At 41.2% G+C, this 19,765-nt stretch overlaps 1 protein-coding gene across 1 annotated transcript in view; it reads left to right on the forward strand.

The window, feature by feature from the left end:
* LOC309551594 (glutathione hydrolase-like YwrD proenzyme) overlaps positions 1 to 19,765 on the forward strand; it is a 133,232-nt gene that overhangs the window by 94,356 nt on the left and 19,111 nt on the right. The window contains exon 8 of the mRNA XM_082252237.1: positions 9,313 to 9,475. Within this exon, the coding sequence (XP_082108363.1) occupies positions 9,313 to 9,475 (163 nt within the window). The remainder of the gene's footprint in view (positions 1 to 9,312; positions 9,476 to 19,765) is intronic.

The following is a 19,765-nucleotide window of genomic DNA, read 5'->3' on the forward strand; positions in this document are numbered from 1 at the left end:
TCTTAAAGATATCCATAAAAAGTGTAGTTTAAAGTTTGCCACAAGCCACCTGGGAGACACACCAAACATGTGGAAGAAGGTGCTCTGGTCAGATGAAACCAAAATCAAACTTTTTGGCAACAATGCAAAACGTTATGTTTGGCATAAAAGCAACACAGCTCGTCACCCTGAACACACCATCCCCACTGTCAAACATGGTGGTGGCAGCATCATGGTTTGGGCCTGCTTTTCTTCAGCAGGGACAGGGAAGATGGTTAAAATTGATGGGAAGATGGATGGAGCCAAATACAGGACCATTCTGGAAGAAAACCTGATGGAGTCTGAAAAAGACCTGAGACTGGGTCGGACATTTGTCTTCCAACAAGACAATGATCCAAAACATAAAGCAAAATATACAATGGAATGGTTCACAAATAAACATATCTAGGTGTTAGAATGGCCAAGTCAAAGTCCAGACCTGAATCCAATCGAGAATCTGTGGAAAGAACTGAAAACTGCTGTTCACAAACGCTCTCCATCCAACCTCACTGAGCTCGAGCTGTTTTGCAAGGAGGAATCGGCAAAAATGTCAGTCTCTCGATGTTCAAAACTGATAGAGACATACCCCAAGCGACTTACAGCTGTAATCGCAGCAAAAGGTGGCGCTACAAAGTATTAACTTAAGGGGGCTGAATAATTTTGCACGCCCAATTTTTCAGGTTTTATTTTTGTTAAAGTTTGAAATATCCAATAAATTTCGTTCCACTTCATGATTGTGTCCCAAATGTGGCAAAAGGTCAAAAAGTTCAATGGGGCCGAATACTTTCGCAATGCACTGTATCTCTTCATCTTCTCTTTCAAATGCTCTACTAGTGACATGGAAGTTAATAGACCAATGTTGGTCCTCGGCTACTGCATCTCGCAGTCACTGCCTATACTTGGCTAACAGGCAGCACCCCTTCTTGGACTGTGGATGGTGGACACCTTCACGGCTTGTCTTGGTATTGTGGGCTGGGGGTCGGGCAGGTTGCTCTCTTCCTCGGGACGCAGTATGTTCCCATTGGGGCGTCGGAGGGGGAGTGGCGGGGCCCGGGCCGGCCAGCACAGAATCAGTTTACACTGAGGGGTAACACCATTTGCAGATGTTTATGTCACTGTTTTCTTTACCTGAGCACCATGTCAATTGTGTTGAAAATATCTTGTTCTTCTGTTCTGTAGTCATAGACTATTTTGTACCTTTGTGAATTTTAAAATTAATAAAAATATTGAAATCTAAAACATTACCAACATTTTTTTTAAAAAAATCATTTTTTTTAATTAATTTAGGCCAATATGTGATCTGCAACATATTTTTGGTAAAAAAAAAAAAAAATAGGCTAATAGGTGTATTTTAAATAGTTTGCACAAAAGTTATAGCGTCTACAAATATGGGATAGATTTATGGTCTTTTTATTAATTTTTTTATTGTTTTTTTACTAGTAATGGCAGCGATCAGTGATTTTTAGCGGGACTGTGACATTGCGGCTGACAAATCTGACACGTAAGTGACACTTTTTGGAGACCAGTGACACCAATACAGTGATCAGTGATAAAAATGCACTGTTGCTGTATAAATGACACTGGCAGGGAAAGGGTTAACACTAGAGGTGATCAAGGGGCCAAGTGTGCTCTTAGGGAATGCTTTCTAACTGGGGGGGGGGGGGTGGATGTTCTAGCTAGAGAAAAGGAGAGATCTGTGTTTCAGCTTAGCTAAAATACAAGATCTCTCTCTGCCTCTGTGACAGAACAGTCACATAGCCTTGTTTACATAGGCAGACGGCCGTTCTTTCATTCCTCTGCATGATCGCGGGTGGCCGGGGGCCATTGAGGCCGCTGAACCCGCTGAGTGGCTTCCTCTATGTCTGATCACAGTGGGAGAGGCGCTCTGGCAGCGTGCCCACACCCTCGAGAAACCCTTACGTGATTTTGCACAGCCGCGTGGTCCGGAAGTAGATATACAGTAGTTGTATATAAAATGCCCTTTTTATCTTTCAAAAGGTGATTCCCAGTGCTAAGCCTTTCATCAAATTTCTAAATTACTACATTTGTAAATGTAAAAGCCAGTAAAAAAGAATAGTAGTGGTAAAAAAAAAAAAACACTTGTGGGTTTACCTAATAGTTTTTTTGGTGTAATTCTCCTTTAAGGGGGCGTGAGAGGGGTGTGTCCTATACATACGTAATTTTGCTATTGGGTGTCCCTCGTTCCCATCTCAAAGTTGGGAGTATTGTGAGCAATGCTCAGGTGTTGGGTCAGCCTTAAAGCATTTGTTACCCCAACACTTCATATTCCTTATATGTGCCTGCTGTACCATGTACTTGTATGAGAAATGATTCTGTTCTCTTTGTATTACATAGTTACATAGTTTGCGAGGCTGAAAAAAGACATCAGTCCATCCAGTTCAACCTATGATGTGTGTGCGTGTTTGCTGTTAACCGTACATTGAATACCTCTGTAAGGTATTGCTTCCTTTATGTGAAATCCCTGGTGTTCCTGCCAGTCCCTCCCTTAAGTCTACTTAAAACTGACCACACTAAGCAGGAGAAAACAACATTGTCAGTCTTTTTTTTTTTTTTATCTATACATAAAAATGTTTTTCCTTTTTTTTTTTTTTTTTTTTATTTCAATTTTAAACCGAATAGGTTGTTTTTCAAGACAATCATTTTTCTATCTTTCCCTTTTCTGGATAGCAGAACAGGGGTATATTAGGCCATCTATACACACGCTACTGATAATTAATACAATAGGTTTGTCATGATCTATTTTTGTCTTTCTATTTCACAACTTCAATCTTTATTAATTATACTATTATACTACTAATTATACTTTGGAACTACGTTAGAGTTAACATTATTAAAGGTTAAACAAGAGATGAACATGATTTAATGAGTTAGGCATTTAAGCTGATGTCAAGGACACATGCTAACTGCAAAGTTGCATTCTAGCTGATCCCTCTGCAGTCTCACCCACAAACGTGTGACATGAGAAGGACATCACACTCTTCAGATTAATAGGACAAGAGACGCACACATACTTCATATTATATTAATGCGGACAATTGCAGACCTTATGAAAATTTTAATGGGTGAATTACTACATACCCATTTTTCTGAGGGGCAGATTCTTTTAACACATTAATTTTGCTACACTTGTAACATATACAGAACATTTCATTCAAATTAGTACGTCATAACGTTGCAAAAAGAAACAAAAAGAAGGGCGCACCGACCTAGCGCATTATCCTCAATAAGGCTTTATTATACAACATATAAAAAATGGCTACTCACAAACAATGGTAGAAAATAGTCATATCAAGCTCTGAGGAAGAGGCTGAGCCTCGAAACGCGTCAGCCGTCATCTTAACAGGAATATGGACTAATACATGAACTACTCCTGACACTCGAGCGACTAAGCTTGATATGACTATTTTCTACCATTGTTTGTGAGTAGCCATTTTTTATATGTTGCATAATAAAGCCTTATTGAGGATAATGCGCTAGGTCGGTGCGCCCTTTTTGTTTCTTTTTGCCTAGTACCATTGGACTACCCTAGTCCTTTTTGGGCAGCAAGACTCTAGCCTTCCGAGATGCCTTATGTGAGTCCTGTGGCAAGTGTGGCCGGGGAGCTTGGATTCTAAGCGCAGGAGAAAGGTGTTATCACCGTATTGTTTTGGATACGTTATCTGACAGCCATAGAATTTCGCTTTGAGAAGCTCTGGCACAAGAAATATGGAGAATGCCATTGCTGTTTTGCTTTTTCAAAGATGTACATTGCTGCAAAAAAGTATTTGCCTCCTTCCTGATTTTTTTTTTTTTTCTGCATATTTGTCGCACTTAAATGATTCAGATCATCAAACAAATTATAATATTACACAAAGATAATCTGAGTTAATACAAAATTACGATTTCATTTATTAACCTCCCTGGAGGTCTGATTATGTCAGAATTTTCGATCTCAAAGCGGTACATTGTTTTGCATGTAAATCTGTTGTTTTTTATTTTAGGCCTGTAATTCCTAGGAATAACTCACCTAAATCTGTCCAAACAAGAGTCTAGTAGACATCCCGGATATGACAAAGTTTGAAACACAAAATCATAAATTATAATAGAATAATACATTTTATTCAATAATATAATCAAACCAAAAACACTGAAATGTGTACAAACAAGGGGTGCGATATTACTAGTCATTGTAATAATGGTTTAGTAAACATCTCAGGTATGAAAGATTTTGAAACATGGGACTGCACAAAGTCCTACGTCACAATCGGGACAAAATAATCTGTTTTTCTTATTTTCCTTCCACTGTCCTCTCTCTTCGAGCAACAAACCATGCACATTCTTGTAGGTGCTGATTTTTTTTTTTTTTTCTCAGTTGATGGGATTTAGTCCATGAAGTGACGAACAGTCAGGCCTTTCCGGGCTTTACAACGCCAACAGCACGACGTCCAGATCTATTCTTAGGCATTGATGGTAATTGGTGATTCAGAAAGATGTGTTCAGCAACTTTCCAAATGAATCACAGGCTTGTCACACTTTTTTTTTTGAGCAAAATTTAGGCATTCCACAAGCATTGCTCAAGAAGATGTCTGAAATCTTCTTATAGTAGTTCTTTTTGCTGTTTCCTCATTGCTGGGTAGAATGTCATTGCTTGGTCTGCTCTGTCGACACCTCCCATGATATTGTAGTCTATCACTACTTGTGGCTTCATGATTTCTTTCCCACCTTTCATGCGTATACCATAGCAGTGGATGTATTATGCACTGTACTAATTAGGCACAAATCTTTCCGCCATCGCAGTGCCATAATTTTGCCTTTCTGCCAGGCAACCATTTCTCTTGTCTTGAGCTTTTTTTTGCCAAACATTGGCGGCATGTCACGCCGGTTAGCCCTTACTGTTCCATAGGCATCGGTTTTGTTTTGCAGTAGAACCTCATAAAGTTTTGGCGATGTATAAAAGTTGTCAGTTGTTGCACAATAGCCCTGATTTACCAATGGCCCAATTAGTGAAAGAACAGAAGATGTTGCCATTCCATAATTGCTGTATTTTTGATCAAATTTTGTTCCTTTTCCAGTGTATTTCACTGAATTCCAAATGTAGCCAGTTGACAATTCGCATAGCATGTAGGATTTTACGCCAAATCGTGTTCTTTGATGCAATGTATTGCACCCAGCTGAGCCTTCCCTTGTAGGCCTTTAGACTTTCATCTATGCTGATGTCTCTTACTGACACACAGCTCCTTTGGAATTTCTGTAGAATCATTTGATATACTTCCCAAATTTTCTTTAGTTTTGGTGCAGGATGAGTAGTTTCATCAAATTATTCCTTGTTTTCGAAGGGAAGATATTTCATTCTGAGGGAAAATCTGTACTCTGACATGACCGTGCCAAAGAATGGAGTGGCAAGTAATGTATTGGTTGTCCCATACCACTTCTGCAGGGGTTTTCCCACCACTTCCTGAAGAATTATTAGGCCCAAAAATTTCCAAATGTCATCTTTGATCACTAGTTTCCACTTTCTGCATCTTGCACACTTTGTACCGGTTTGTCTCGGTAACTATTTTTTCAATAACCTTTTCGGTCAGAAATAATTGTAGGTATGCTAAGGGGTTGTCATGGTCAACGTTAATTTTTATACCAGATGCTCCAGTTGCTCCAGTAAATAAGAATCTTTAGGGCACTGCCTGCTCCATACCACAGTCAATAGAGCACCGAGTTCTCACATCGCTGAGCTCAGTCACAGAATTGTCGCTGTCGTCACTTTCAGTGCCTGTTAAGGATTTTTTTTCTTCAAATAATTCAGATTCATTGTCTGCATTTTCCAACGCTTTTCAGGTAAAAGAACGCTTTTTGGACGTTCTCAATTTTCCAGGCACAAAGAACCGCAAAAGTACAGGCAGTTCACTGGAAAAGCCATTAGGTGAAAAGCTGTGGTGAATTGGCTTCATACAAAGTTGTAATCGTAACAGATTTCACTGTATCATGTGTAGCACCCTCCTAGATAGGTGCTAGGTAGGGAGAGTAGTTTTGGCTCTGCCTGCTTATCTGGAGAGCAGCAGGCAAAACATAGTTGCACTCTGCCAATCAGGGGAGCATGATTAATAGTTAGGCCTGCTCCATGTGTGATTCATCTGGGCTAAGGAAGTGTCCCCACTGTGTCCAATAGAGAGGCACATTGGACAGTGGAGGAAACCAAGCCAATGACGCACAGACTTTGTTACTATCCCATGGGATTGGCACAGAGTGGTGCATTATGGGATAGGGTATAAAAGCCAGTGGAACATGAGGCAGGGGGTCTTTGGGCGGGAAACCAGGTCCCAGAAGGAGGGTGACGGCTGTCTCCTCTTCTGTAGCAGTGGATGGTGGTCACAGGCAGTCGGCCTGGTGAATCAAAGTATGTGTAGCTGAACCCAGAGGTCCAGGAGAAGCTGACTGGAGGAGTTGGGGCTGAAGTGAATCTGGAAAAACCATGTCCGGGAGTACAGAGGAACTTGCCTGGAGTCTGCCCAGGAAGGGGACCACTCTAGAGTGTAGAGTCAGTGGACAGGTGTCAGCACACAGAGAGAAAGGGGGTGCCAAGTTAGAACCCTGAAGATAATTACAGGCAGGAACATTGATTCTATCTTCATTCCAGTAGCAGAATGAAGCAGTGGCCTTACCGCATCCTCAAGCCAGATGTCCCCAATACTGTGAATAGTTACTAGTTGGAGTATCCAAATGATCCCTTCTCCTATCCCAGTTCTAAATAAAACTACAAAACAACATCCCCTGGACTGATCATTGACTGAGCTAAGCACTTAAAGTATTAATTTTTGGCAACCAGTTGCTACGGGTAACCCAGGGGAATCCTAAGGTGTAACACTCAGCAGTCCTCTAGGGGGCAGTGCTACACATGACATTTGTTTCATTTTTTTAATTTCCCGCCAGTTCCACCCCCCTGCGTTGCGGCGCTCGCAGGGAAGGGAACCGGAAGACAGGTGCATCGGCCGGATCACACAGCGTGAGGATGGCTAGAGGATGGCGGGGGATCGTAGCAGAAAGTAGGTGGGACTGTGGGGTAATCCCTAGTGTGGTTCAGGGTTACAGCTTTTGGCACTGTGTATTATACCTGAGCCACACTTGGGAATACCGCCAGGGGGGTTAAGGGAAAAAAAACTGTCCAAACCTGCCTGGCCATATGTGAAAAAGTAACAGGCGCTTAAACCTATTAACTGGTTGTGCCACCCTTGGCAGCAACAACTGCAATCAAGTGTTTGCGATAACTGGCAATGAGTCTTTAACATTGCTGTGGAGGAATTTTGTCCCACTCTTCTTTGCAGAATTGTTTTCATTCAGCCACATTGGAGGGTTTTCGATCATAAACGGCCTGTTGAAGGTCATGCCACAGCATCTCAATTGGATTTAGGTCCAGACTTAGGCCACTCCAAAAACTTATTTTAATTATTTTTTTAGCCATTGCTGCTGTGTTTCAGATCATTATTCTGCTGGATAACACAAGTCAGCTTGAGGTCACAAACTAATGGCTGGACATTCCCCTTCAGGATTTTTTGGTAGAGTGCAGAATTCATGGTTCCATTATGCCCCGGACCATCACACTACCACCACCAAGTTTGACTGTTTCGATTATGTTCTTTTTATGAAATGCTGTGCTAGTTTTATATCCGATGTAATGGGATTCACACCTTCCAAAAAAGTTCAGTATTTGTTTCATCAGTCCACAGAATATTTTCCCAGAAGTCTTGAGGATAATCAAGATGTTATTTGAGTAATGTGAGACAAGCCTTTGTGTTCTTTTTGGTCAGCAGCGGTCTTCGCCTTGGAACTCTCCCATAGATCCTATTTTTGCCCAGTCTTTCTTATTGTTGAATCATGAACACTGACCTTAACTGAGGCAAGTGAGGCTCTGCAGTTCTTTAGATGTCATTCTGAGTTCTTTTCTGACCTCCTGAATGAGTCGTCTTTGTGCTCTTGGAGTAATTTTTGGTAGGCGAGTCACTCCTGGGAAGGTTCGCCACTGTTCCAAGTTTTCTCCATTTGTGGATAATGGCTCTCACGGTGCTTCGCTGGAGTCCCAAAGCCTCAGAAATGGCTCTGTAACCCTTTCCAGACTGATGCATGTCAATTACTTTGTTTCTCATCTGTTAAAGCTCTTTAGATTGCGGCATGATGAGTTGCTTTTTAAAATCTTTTAGCGTACTTCACTTTGTCAGACCGCTTCTATTTAAGAGATTTCTTGATTCAACAGGTTTAGCAGTAATCATGCCTGGGTGTGGTGAGTAAAATTAAACTCTGCTTTTCCAAAAAATGTGGTCCTAATTTAGCAAGGGGGACAATTACTTTTTCATATAGGGCCAGGCAGGTTTGGACAGTTTTTTTTCCCTTAATAAATTAAATCATTTAAACACTGCATTTTGTATTTATTCGGGTTATCTTTGTGTAATATTGGAATGTGTTTGATCTGAATCATTCAAATGTGACAAATATGCAAAAAAATTAAAAATCAGGAAGGGCTTTTTCACAGCACTGTATGTCATCCTTTTCCTGGATTAAATTCTTAGTAAGTCAGTAATCTGAAATGAATGTTCAGCCAGTAAAATCTGGAACTTCTGAGCCCTTGTCTTGCAGTCTGTACCTGACCAAGATGAGGATGGCAGTACTGGAGGCTTCCACTTTAAAGCTGGCCATAGCTGAATCGTTTTTTTTTTTGGATCAGTCAACAGAGTGATCGAAAAAAACAGAACACTATTGTGCGCTTTTGTATTCTGACAGCCGGACTCCTAGCTGTCAGAATACACTGATTATCACTGCAGCCGATTGGCTGCATGCACTGATCGAATGAAAATTTACCAACAGTCCCATTCAAGAGGAGTTGCTCATTAGTCCCTGCTATGACCAGCTTAAAAACATGTCAATCATGGCAGTTTCCATAGTTCTATTGTCCCTTATTACCAATTACACTTCTTCCTATTAATTGCATTTATTTATCGGGGTAATGTTCTGTATATTGTGATTGTGTCAGGAATGTATTTATACAGACTTGTAATGTTATTGAAAGGTGCAACAGAGGCAGGAGTGCTGACCAGTTGAGAATCATGGGTTTAGACTAGAGGTCCCCTTTACAAATAGGCATGATGATAATGTCTGTTAAATAAAACTATGAAAGTAAACGCATCCATCCAGTCCCAAAGAGTGTTATGTATATAAATTTCCATGCATTGATTGACAATTATGTGTTTTTGTTCTGAATAAATTTATTGGCCTATTTTTATGCTGTCTTTCATTCTTTCTTTCGTTCAGATCATCAGAAGCAAAAAACCATGGGAACCCATTTAATACAGGAAATGACACAGTATACTTTACAGTCGTGGATGCGCATGGGAATGCATGCTCGTTTATCAACAGCAATTACCAGGATTTCGGTACAGGACTTGTTCCAGAAGGCTGTGGGTTTACTCTACAGGTGAGCAGCATTTTCAATACACCATGTTTTGACATATTGGGCTTGATTTACTTCTAGTAAACCCTGGCTTAAGCTGTGTCCCTACCAACATTTAGGCCTCTTTCACATAGAAAGTACATAAACATGGGTTCTTGCATGCATTCAGGGCCATACACCCACGCGGATGTCACAATGGGAGCAGCATCTGTACCCATGCAACTGCTACATCCCAATTGACATCAAAAGGACTGCCTGCACATGGATGCATGGAACACCTTTGCAACGCAGTGTCAGTAGATACGTCCCTCCACAGGTGTACAGTTATTTATGCCCCATGTGAACGAGGCTTAGCTGTGTTTTGCAGCAGCCTGAGCTTTTTTTATATTTTCAGTGCTCGCTGGGTTTCGGAGCTTAAGATATTTATTATTTCTGAAAGCTTTTTTTAAGTTGTAACTGGTAAATCGCATGAGGAGTAACAATGTATGAGTTGGAATATTTATTTGTCTTTGCAAATTACTAAGGGTCTTGGTCCATTGATGTGAGCTGAGGGGATGATAAATATTGGTAACAATCTTCTAGAAGAGCCCTTCCCTCCTTGAATTTTGCCTGGGTGGATGTCACTGTTAAGTCTTTCTTCTTGGGCCTTGCCCAAGCTGGGCCTGAGAACCTGAGCCAGTGGTGGAACTACTAGGGTCATAAAGGTCGCACTTGTGACCGAGACCTGGCATCATGCCTCTGTCGAGGGGGCACCAGCGGGGTTGCTGGCCTCGGAGCTCTGAACTGAGAGTGTCTCTCTCATACAGCCCAGAGCCTACATTGACAGTTCCCCCCCTCTTCTCTCTCACATGGATAGGAGAGGTGAGAATCGATCTTCTCCTCCCGCCCCTCTGCTACTGTGTGCACCGTGGGAAATGTGAAGCTAAGCAGCTGAAATGTTATCATTCAGCTGCTGGGCATCACACTTCCTGTGGTGCACACACAGCTGGAGAAGAGCAGGAGGAGAAGGAGCAGCTCTGTTCTCTCCTCTCCCATCTGTGCGAGGGAGGAGGGAAAGTCCTGCTCAGGAGGCCCTGATAGGTGGCACTGATGGGCTACACTGATAACCAGGGCACTGATATCAGTGTAAACCATGTACTGAGAGTCTTGCTGGTTAAAGGCTCTCCTTTGCTCACACAGAAACAGCATGGGGGGGGAAAGGATTCCCAATAACCAGCAAGTCTCTTTACATGTGATCAGCATGGTAAAGGCCTGCTGTGAGAATAGACATTCATCCTCCTAGAACATTAGCTAACAACTTAGGCTAGGTCAGGGGAAGGGAGCAAAAAGGATAAGTACATTTTGTTTTGAGAAAATCATTTTGGTATGCAAAGTTATTTTTGAATGAACCACTGCATATCAAAACTTTAAAATGTTGTCTGGTTAGGAAAGTTTTTGATTACCTGAGCTGATGCAGCCATTCTTGAAGACATGTTTTTGTCTTCAAGACAAAGAATGCCTACTTTTCATTGTGTATGTTGTAAGCAAACAAATGAAGCTGTAATGGCATCAAGGCTCTGCCTTTTTAAAATCAGAATCCCTGGAATTCTGGATGGACATTATGATCATTAAGATACTGCTGTCAAACGCTCTGGTGATGAATTAACAAAGACACTCCACTCTGCTTTAGCTGCCCACAACCATAGAAAAAGCAAAAAAACAAAAAAAAGAAAATATAGGAGGTGCATAATACAGGGATTAATTGCATCAACATCTTTATATTTGTGTATAATTTATCAATTAATTTAAGAGAGGATTGATTAAAGTATAGTTAAACCCTCGCAATTAACTTCTCATATTAAAAGGATGATAAAATAATTTTGTTATGTCTGTTCAATACGTGCAGAAAATAACTCTTGATCCTACCAGAGATCTTGTTATCTGATTACTTCTTCTGCTGCACTGTTATCGGTTAGCATTGTTCTCAACTCTTTCTGTGGACTTCAGAACACCTATTCTCTCTGCTATGGAGATGAGGAGAGGGAAGATATTCTGTAGTCCTAACATACTTTCTGGCCAAGAATAACAAATCTGATGCCCCGCAGATACTGTATATTACAGTAAGTGATCATTGTCCGCCTAAGACAGGAAGTGTATTACTAGCAGGACCACTGGGTACAAAAAAAGGAATGCAGTCACGACATGTGAGGACTGGTAAGTTGCAGTATAATACATTTTTATTCTTGGGTTTAGATACAGTTAAGTCTACATGTTTGTATGTGTACAGCATTGGAGTAGTGATACTTGTATTGCACATTTCCCTAGCAGATCAGGATGACTGGCGATTGAACCTGTCAGTAATTTATTTGTGTGATTATACTGCGTTTTTACAGGAGATTTTACAAGATACTTTTGGTGCCAACTATCTAAGAGGTTTATTACAAGTTAAAATTATTTTCAGTACTGTATATAATACAATAAAAGCTTACACATGTGTAAAAGTATGGTGATGAGACTTTTATTGCAGTAAATTTACATTGCCTCATAATCAGATCGAGGCAAACCTTTTGTTTTCATAAAGAGGAAAGAGAGAACTTCCTAAATGATAAATGTAAACCTTATTAGCAGTATATGGTTTTCTACTGAAGACTCAGACTTCCACAGGTAACCTTCAGTGTTATGCCTGTGAACGAGTCTCTGGTGCCATCATTATCTGAATACACCTATCTATCCTGCTACATCTGAATCTATAAGATATCATAGTACACTATGTGAGACAGAAGAGTTTGATCCAGGTCAGATGGTTCTCATGCCCATGTATACAAAACCACTAGCCATACAGATGTCTTAATGCCCATCTTTTATTCATACGATTTCAGCCATGGAAGATGTTCCCTACAGTTTAACCAACTGGTGATTGTGAATTTATTGAGCATGAAGTGAGAGTGTGCCATTCTTTTCTTTTAATGATTTAATGAAACTTAATGATTGGTAACCACTTTCAAAAAGATTTTCCAACATATTGCATTTGTCTGACCAGTTCCAGCAGTAAGTCTTTATTATTAACTTTTAGTGAAGCTGTACTTAACCCAAAGTGCTAGCTCTTGTTACTATTGTGAAAATATTGCTTTAAGTATTTAAATTTATACTAAACAAAATAAAATGGTAATTTTCATCAACAAAATCACTATAAATTTAAAATAGTGAAGTGCTAGTGACACGAAAGTGTACTGTGCAATAAAATTTATAAAGTGCTGGACAGTGTAATAAATTATCATTAAGGTGCTTCTTAATAGCAAATACACTTATTATATCTTCAAAAAAAATCCAATATTAAACATATAAATATATTGCTCTGTGGATAAATAAATTGACAAACAATTGTAAAAATATACATATAGTGCTTGGAAAGTGCTTAAATAGTGGGCTATGATCCAGACAGTTCATGCAAAATAGTGTGGGAATCAATTTCCTGTGGATCAGGTGCTCCAGTGAATAAGGTAATCGATGCCTCTTACCAGATCCTGGTAGGTCACACAGACCTCAAATGCCTGTGATTCTATTTCCTTAGGTATATCAGACCATAGGCACACCTTCACTCCACCTTGATAATTTTTATGGTTTCCAACAAAAGGATGATTTGGAAAAAATATTATGCTCCTTCTCCTCTCTCCTCCATTAGTTACCTCACGTGGGTGTATAATAAGCCCATATGCAGGGAGACGGATACGAAGCCAAAAATAGTGTAATACTGTATTTATTTTATATTACATCAAAACATAAAATGGCTGCTTACTTATTGTAGTGCCCTTCTGGCACAGGGCAATGCGCATCGGTTGCTATGGGTAGTAGTGGGATCAGGGGTGCAGGATCTGCAGTCTCCTGACACTCTCCGATATCCTTCCTAGTTTATCCTTGTAGCGTGGCAGCGGTCCGGCGTGCGTTCCAGCATGCATTCCAATGTGATAGGAGGTGACTTTACTATTGCTCTCAACTTCCGGGTTTAGCAGAGACCACAATGCATTTCGCTTGTGCTAGCGTCATCAGGCAGTCTGCCTGCCCATAGCAACCGATGCGCATTGCCCTGTGCCAGGAGGGCACTACAATAAGTAAGCAGCCATTTTATGTTTAGATGTAATATAAAATAAATACAGTATTACACTATTTTTGGCTTCTTATCTGTCTCCCTGCATATGGGCTTAATATACACCCACGTGAGGTAACTAATGGAGGAGAGAGGAGAAGGAGCAGAATATTTTTTCCAAATCATCCTTTTTGTTGGAAACCATAAAAATTATCAAGGTGGAGTGAAGGTGTGCCTATGGTCTGATCTATCTAAGGAAATAGAATCACAGGCATTTGAGGTCTGTGTGACCTACCAGGATCTGGTAAGAGGCATCGATTACCTTATTCACTGGAGCACCTGATCCACAGGAAATTGATTCCCACACTATTTTGCATGAACTGTCTGGATCATAGCCCACTATTTAAGCACTTTTTAAGCACTATAGTTATATTTTTACAATTGTTTGTCAATTTATTTATCCACAGAGCAATATATTTATATGTTTAATATTGGATTTTTTTTGAAGATATAATAAGTGTATTTGCTATTAAGAAGCAGCTTAATGATAATTTATTACACACTGTCCAGCACTTTATAAATGTTATTGCACCGTACACTTTCTTGTCACTAGCACTTCACTATTTTAAATTTATAGTGATTTTGTTGATGAAAATTACCATTTTATTTTGTTTAGTATAAATTTAAATACTTAAAGCAATATTTTTCACAATAGTAACAAGAGCTAGCACTCTGAATTTTATATATATATATTTTCGCTACATTTGCACAACAGAACTAGCACTTTATTATTATTTTTCATAATAAACGTCCAGGGTTACCAGTGCCTTTTTAACCATTCTATCCAGTTTAGTTATTGTAATTTTACAATTAAAGGGGCAGCAGGCACCTTCACACAATTTTACTGTACTTTACCCAAACCTTCCCTGATCATTGCAACAATTTGCAAGCAATGCTTGGTCTTTTTCACTGAAAGAGTGAGATGTGTATGGTTATTCATAAAATACCCATAGATATGTGAGGGTCTTGCATTCTGGCTGATGATTGTTATATCTATAGTTGGTCATAGATGGACAGATATTACCCACAGAATAGCAGTGGGAGATATTTTCCTATTCTTATGTAGCCCTACCCCCTTGAGGGCTGCTGAATTTCTTTCTCACCTTTCAGGTCCCCCTGGGTTACCGATAGCAACTCCATACAGAATCTTAACACTTTACTTTCTGCTCACCAGCCAAACACCCCGAGCACATGTACTTCTGGCTTTTATATCACATCCCACAACGCACCGAGACAGCAATCTGTGCCAATCCCTGGGGCTGTATCAAAGCCTGTTTACTCATTGGGCAGGTTTCCTCCAATGTGCCTCTTCATTGGACCAGTGTGGACACTCCCTCAGACCAGATGAATCACACATTGAGCACATTGAGCAGACCTAACTCACAGATCCTGCTCCCTTAAGCAGAAAGAAATATATAATTTACCTGCTCCTCTTATAGGCAGACAGAGCCAAAAACGATACTCCCTCTCTAGCACCTACCTAGGAGGGTGCTACACTTACATGATTCAAACAAGCACTAAGAACTGCCATGAGCTGTCAGCTGTCCAGATAGTGCTTAATTTCCTCCCCACTTCTACAGAACAAATAGGCAATCTCCCTGTGTGGTAACTTACCACTTTGACTGTCCTAGATGTTTGGTATCACAAGATGAAATTCACAAACTCCCAATCACCTGCAAGGGATGTAATCATTCAAAGTTGGGATCATCACCTGTTTTAATCAAGATGTCAGCCTATATTTACTGTCAGTTAGTTGCCCCCTTCAGGGTGACCCATCACTTTGAATAACTTTGCCCGGCTATTTTTTTCCCTACAAATAAGAACAGAGATACATTCTTATGTGTGTTTATGCAGGTGTAGCCCAGGCTCATTGCCCGCAGGGGAAGAAAATTCACACAAAGGATGATTGATGCAGCGAATTGTATTAAAATAGTATTGTGGCGAGAGCACAGCAAACTCTACAGACATGGCCACAATGGACTGGAAGACATACAATGAAACAGGCAGACTGTACAATGCACACAGGTAACAACATCCAGCTGGGAAGGCAGTCTAACACAAAACGACAACTGATGGAACACAGTGACAGTCCCTGCTCTGTCCCTTTTCCTCAGGAACCAGATCCTATGCTACTCTGACTGCCCCTAGCCTAGGAATCTGTCTCTATGCTAAATGGGTGCCAACACGAAGGCTACAGTGCAACCTGGGCAGCAGTGTCCAATTGGACCGCTGCTTTCCTGAAGAGACCTAAAGAGGCCTCGGGTGACCTGGTTACCCCTTATCCTCTGCCCTCTCTACAGGGCGGCCGCTGGATACGGCCACTCTTGCAGGGAGGCTGCACTGCACTTGCCTATATGTAGGTGTCAAGATTTTACCTTCCCCTCCTGTTGGCAGCCATCTTGAACATGTGCAGACTGCTGCCTCTTTTAAACTCTGATTGCTTCATCACTTGCCTGCTGCCTGGGTGTCACACAGTGATGATACTGCACACCTGACTATATCTATCACCTGATGGGTTGCAGTCCTTGCCCTTGTGTTTGTGCTCAAATGTGCATCTCTGCTAGCAGTCTTCTGCTCTGTGGTCCTCCATGTATGACCTGGCTTGGCTGAGGACTCTCCTGGCTCTTGACTTGACTCGGCATTGGCAGACTACCCTCTTGTATTACTACCCGCTTCTGGACTTGACCCCGGCTTGTTTTTGCTCTCACTTCCTCATGCTTGCTGTGCATTTATTGTTTGCTCCAATAAACTGCTTTATTTTACCTGCATCCGCGTGTGGTCTGGTTTCCTGGTACCCTGACAGTAGGTTTATGAAAATAAAGATCTTTAGGCTTAATTGCCTCCTAAGAGGCAGGTTTTGACCAGCTGTACACTTTCCATTGTTGCATTAATGCCTGGCATTTACATTGCCACATTTATTATGCTGACCTCTAGTTTTCCTTTGATGTCCTGAGTGTATATTGACCTAGGTTGCAAAGTACACATAACATAGAAACCAGTGAGCGGCATGATCTGATTTAGCTGTTTCTTGATGAATTACCAAACCTTCCAAAAATGACGTAAGCACTTTTTTTAACATTGTTATATAATGTTTGAACAATACAGCAGTGCTATCCAACAACCAAGTACTGTATGAAAGAAAATGAAAGGATCAGTAATTAAAATTACAAATTATTATGCAAAGGACACAGTTTAAAAGGTGGCTTTCAGTGGCTGATGAAGAAAATTGGATTTTCATAAATAGGTCATGCTATTTATTCTGGGTACATTAAAGTGAAACTTATGCTCTATCTAAATAAAATAAACCTATAGATTTTGAGGATTTTTGCAAATGTAGCAGGATTTCCAGGCATTGGGCCTAATGAGGGTCTGCCATTGTTACCGGAAACGCCAGCAGCCCCTTTTAAGCTGAATACCCAAATGTGAGATTGGAGTCAAAGACCAGTCCGGCATCTTTAGTTTGTTTGGTTTATTTGATATAGGGGATGTGAGAAGGGAATGAGTGGGATACTCCTCTGGCTCAACTAGGTACAAATGGGACACTTTGAAGAAAAAATGCCTTTCAGCGCTGTCTTGACGCCGGCTGGATGCCGACCAATGCTTCCTGGCGCTTGAAAAACACTGACTTGCTGAACTGTACTTGAACTTGACTTCTGACACTCTGGTTAGCTCAAAAGTCCTGAACACTGCTCCCTCCAGTCCTGGCTGACTGAGGTAGCCTCTGTATACTGCTTCTGCTGCTGCAGCTCTCAACACTATACACTGCACGCTGTACACTTTAACGCTTCAGGGCCCAACCGCTGGCACCCCCTCTGCACTTCAGGGTCTTCTCACTAGGAACCCCCTCTACACTTCAGGGTCCTCTCACTAGGCACCCCCTCTACACTTCAGGGTCCTCTCACTAGGCACCCCCTCTGCACTTCAGGGTCCTTTCACTAGGCACCCCCTCTACACTTCAGAGTCCTCTCACTAGGCACCCCCTCTACACTTCAGGGTCCTCTCACTAGGCACCCCCTCTACACTTCAGGGTCCTCTCACTAGGCACCCTCTCTGCTTCTCTTCGGGGTCAACACTGGCACCCCCTTTACTCTTGCACCGGCTAGCTAGCTCCTGGATCCCCACAAACTTCACCGGAGTGGTCCCCTCACTAGACAGACCCCCAGGGGCAGTTTGCAGTACTCACAAACTGGGAATGCTTTCCTGAAACTGGACCCCTCTCTCTTCGCTGGTCCTCCACACCGGATCCTCTTTGCAGCTTAGCTCAGCCTTCTGTCCCCTCAGGCAAGCCGCCTGGGACACCCAATTCATCTGACAGGAGGAGAGACAGCCGTACTCTCCCTCCTGGGGCTCTGGTTCCCACCAAAGATGCTGCATCATATGCTCCCCTCAAACTTATACCCACTCCTAGAATGTTGTGTGGCAGAATCTGGCTTTCTGTGTTAGATACAGGCCTGAGTGTGCCATTGGCTGGGTTTCCTCCACTGCCCAATGCCCAATAAGAACTCTCTCTCACGGAGAACAGTGGGGAGACTCCCCAGTCTCAACAGCCACACCTGGGAAACATGACAGCCCAGCTGAAAATCATGGCCCTGCTGTTAGGCAGCCAAGGCCCACTATGCTTTACCTAGCACCTACCTTGTAGGGTGCTACATCAACTAGATTTCATACTCCTACCCTATTCTGAATGTTGTCACTTCCAAATGAAAAAATTGACAATGGGGTGGATTTACTAAAGGCAAATATACTGTACACTGCAAGTGCACTTGCTCTGGGGCTTAGTAAATGAGGTAAAGCTTCAGAATACTCAATGCAAGGAAAAAAAAAAAGCATTTTTGCTTGTATGTGACTGGATGTTAGAACTCAGCAGAGCATTCCCTCATTTCAGAGCTTCCCCATAGATCCAGTTTCTCCTTAACTCTTATGTTGTAACATGCTGGTTGTTTCTCACATAAAGATTAAACTCCATGAGAAATTGACTTGCATTAAAATCAGCTGAATTTTTTTTGTAAAATCCTCAACTACCGTAATGATTTTTTAAAAAAAACAGAACAAAGTAGTAATGGGAACCAATTTTAAATTTATTCAGTTCAGTTTTTAACTTTAGGATCCTAGTTACTGTGTGCCTGGAACTCCGGTTTAGGTGCGGTAAAGAAAAAGTGAGATAACTGACCTGACTGTTCTAAATGGCACAGTATCCTTGACCATAAGGCAAATGTGCTAATCTTTTGCAAGGTAAAACATTTCTAGTATATGTATGTCAAATGTTTTTTTATTTTTATTTTTTTTTTGCCGGTTGCCAAATGTATACCTTAAAACCAAACTGAAGTTAGATGTATTTTTAAAAGTCTTCAATATAGGTTTCAGCAGACAGAACATACAAATGGGCTAGGGCTGAAACAACTAATCGATTCATCGATTATAATCCTCAACTAATCGATTATGAAAATAGTTGTCAACTATTTTCGTAATCGATTAATCGTCAGCCGATTAGTTGTCCTTCATACAGAATGCATTATTTGTTTACATATTAAAAAATACAGTGCAACACACATACAGCTCAGTAAACCATCCATACATGTCAGTAGATGACAGAGAACTTGTGAATGTGTGAGGAGCAATGCCTCATGGGAAATGTAGTCCTGGGCAAGAGAAGGAACCAAGTGATTCTAAAGGCAGAGGTTTTTTAACCTTGCTATTGGGACACTCTGTACAGTACTATACTTTGCTGCTTCCTATAGGGGCACTTTGAAGGCAGAAGGGGCTGGAAGTGCCATGGGGGGGGGGGGGGGGGCAGAAGAGGAGAATCAGTGCTGCTCTGTGAAAAATCATTACACAGAGAGGGTAAGTATGACAAGATTGTTGTTAAAAAGAAAAGAATCCAACGTTTACAATCACTGTAAGGACTCTGTGCTGGGAAGATGAGCATCTGAACCCAGAGAAGGTGGAGGCCGATAGACTAGAGGTGATATAAGGCATTACAATTACATTTAAAGTAAAAGTTTATTACTGTATTTTCTGGCGTATAAGACTACTTTTGAACCTCAAAAAAATCACCCAAAAATAGGGGGTCGTCTTATACGCCGAGTATAATATCTCCAAGGTAACCTAAGTATAAGTATTACTGGTAGATGAAAATTAGGGGGGGTCGTCTTATACGCCCAGTCGTCTTATACGCCGGAAAATACGGTAGT

Source organism: Pelophylax lessonae (genome assembly GCF_965119305.1).
Source record: "Pelophylax lessonae genome assembly, chromosome: 3".
In the NCBI taxonomy this organism is placed as follows: Eukaryota; Metazoa; Chordata; class Amphibia; order Anura; family Ranidae; genus Pelophylax; species Pelophylax lessonae.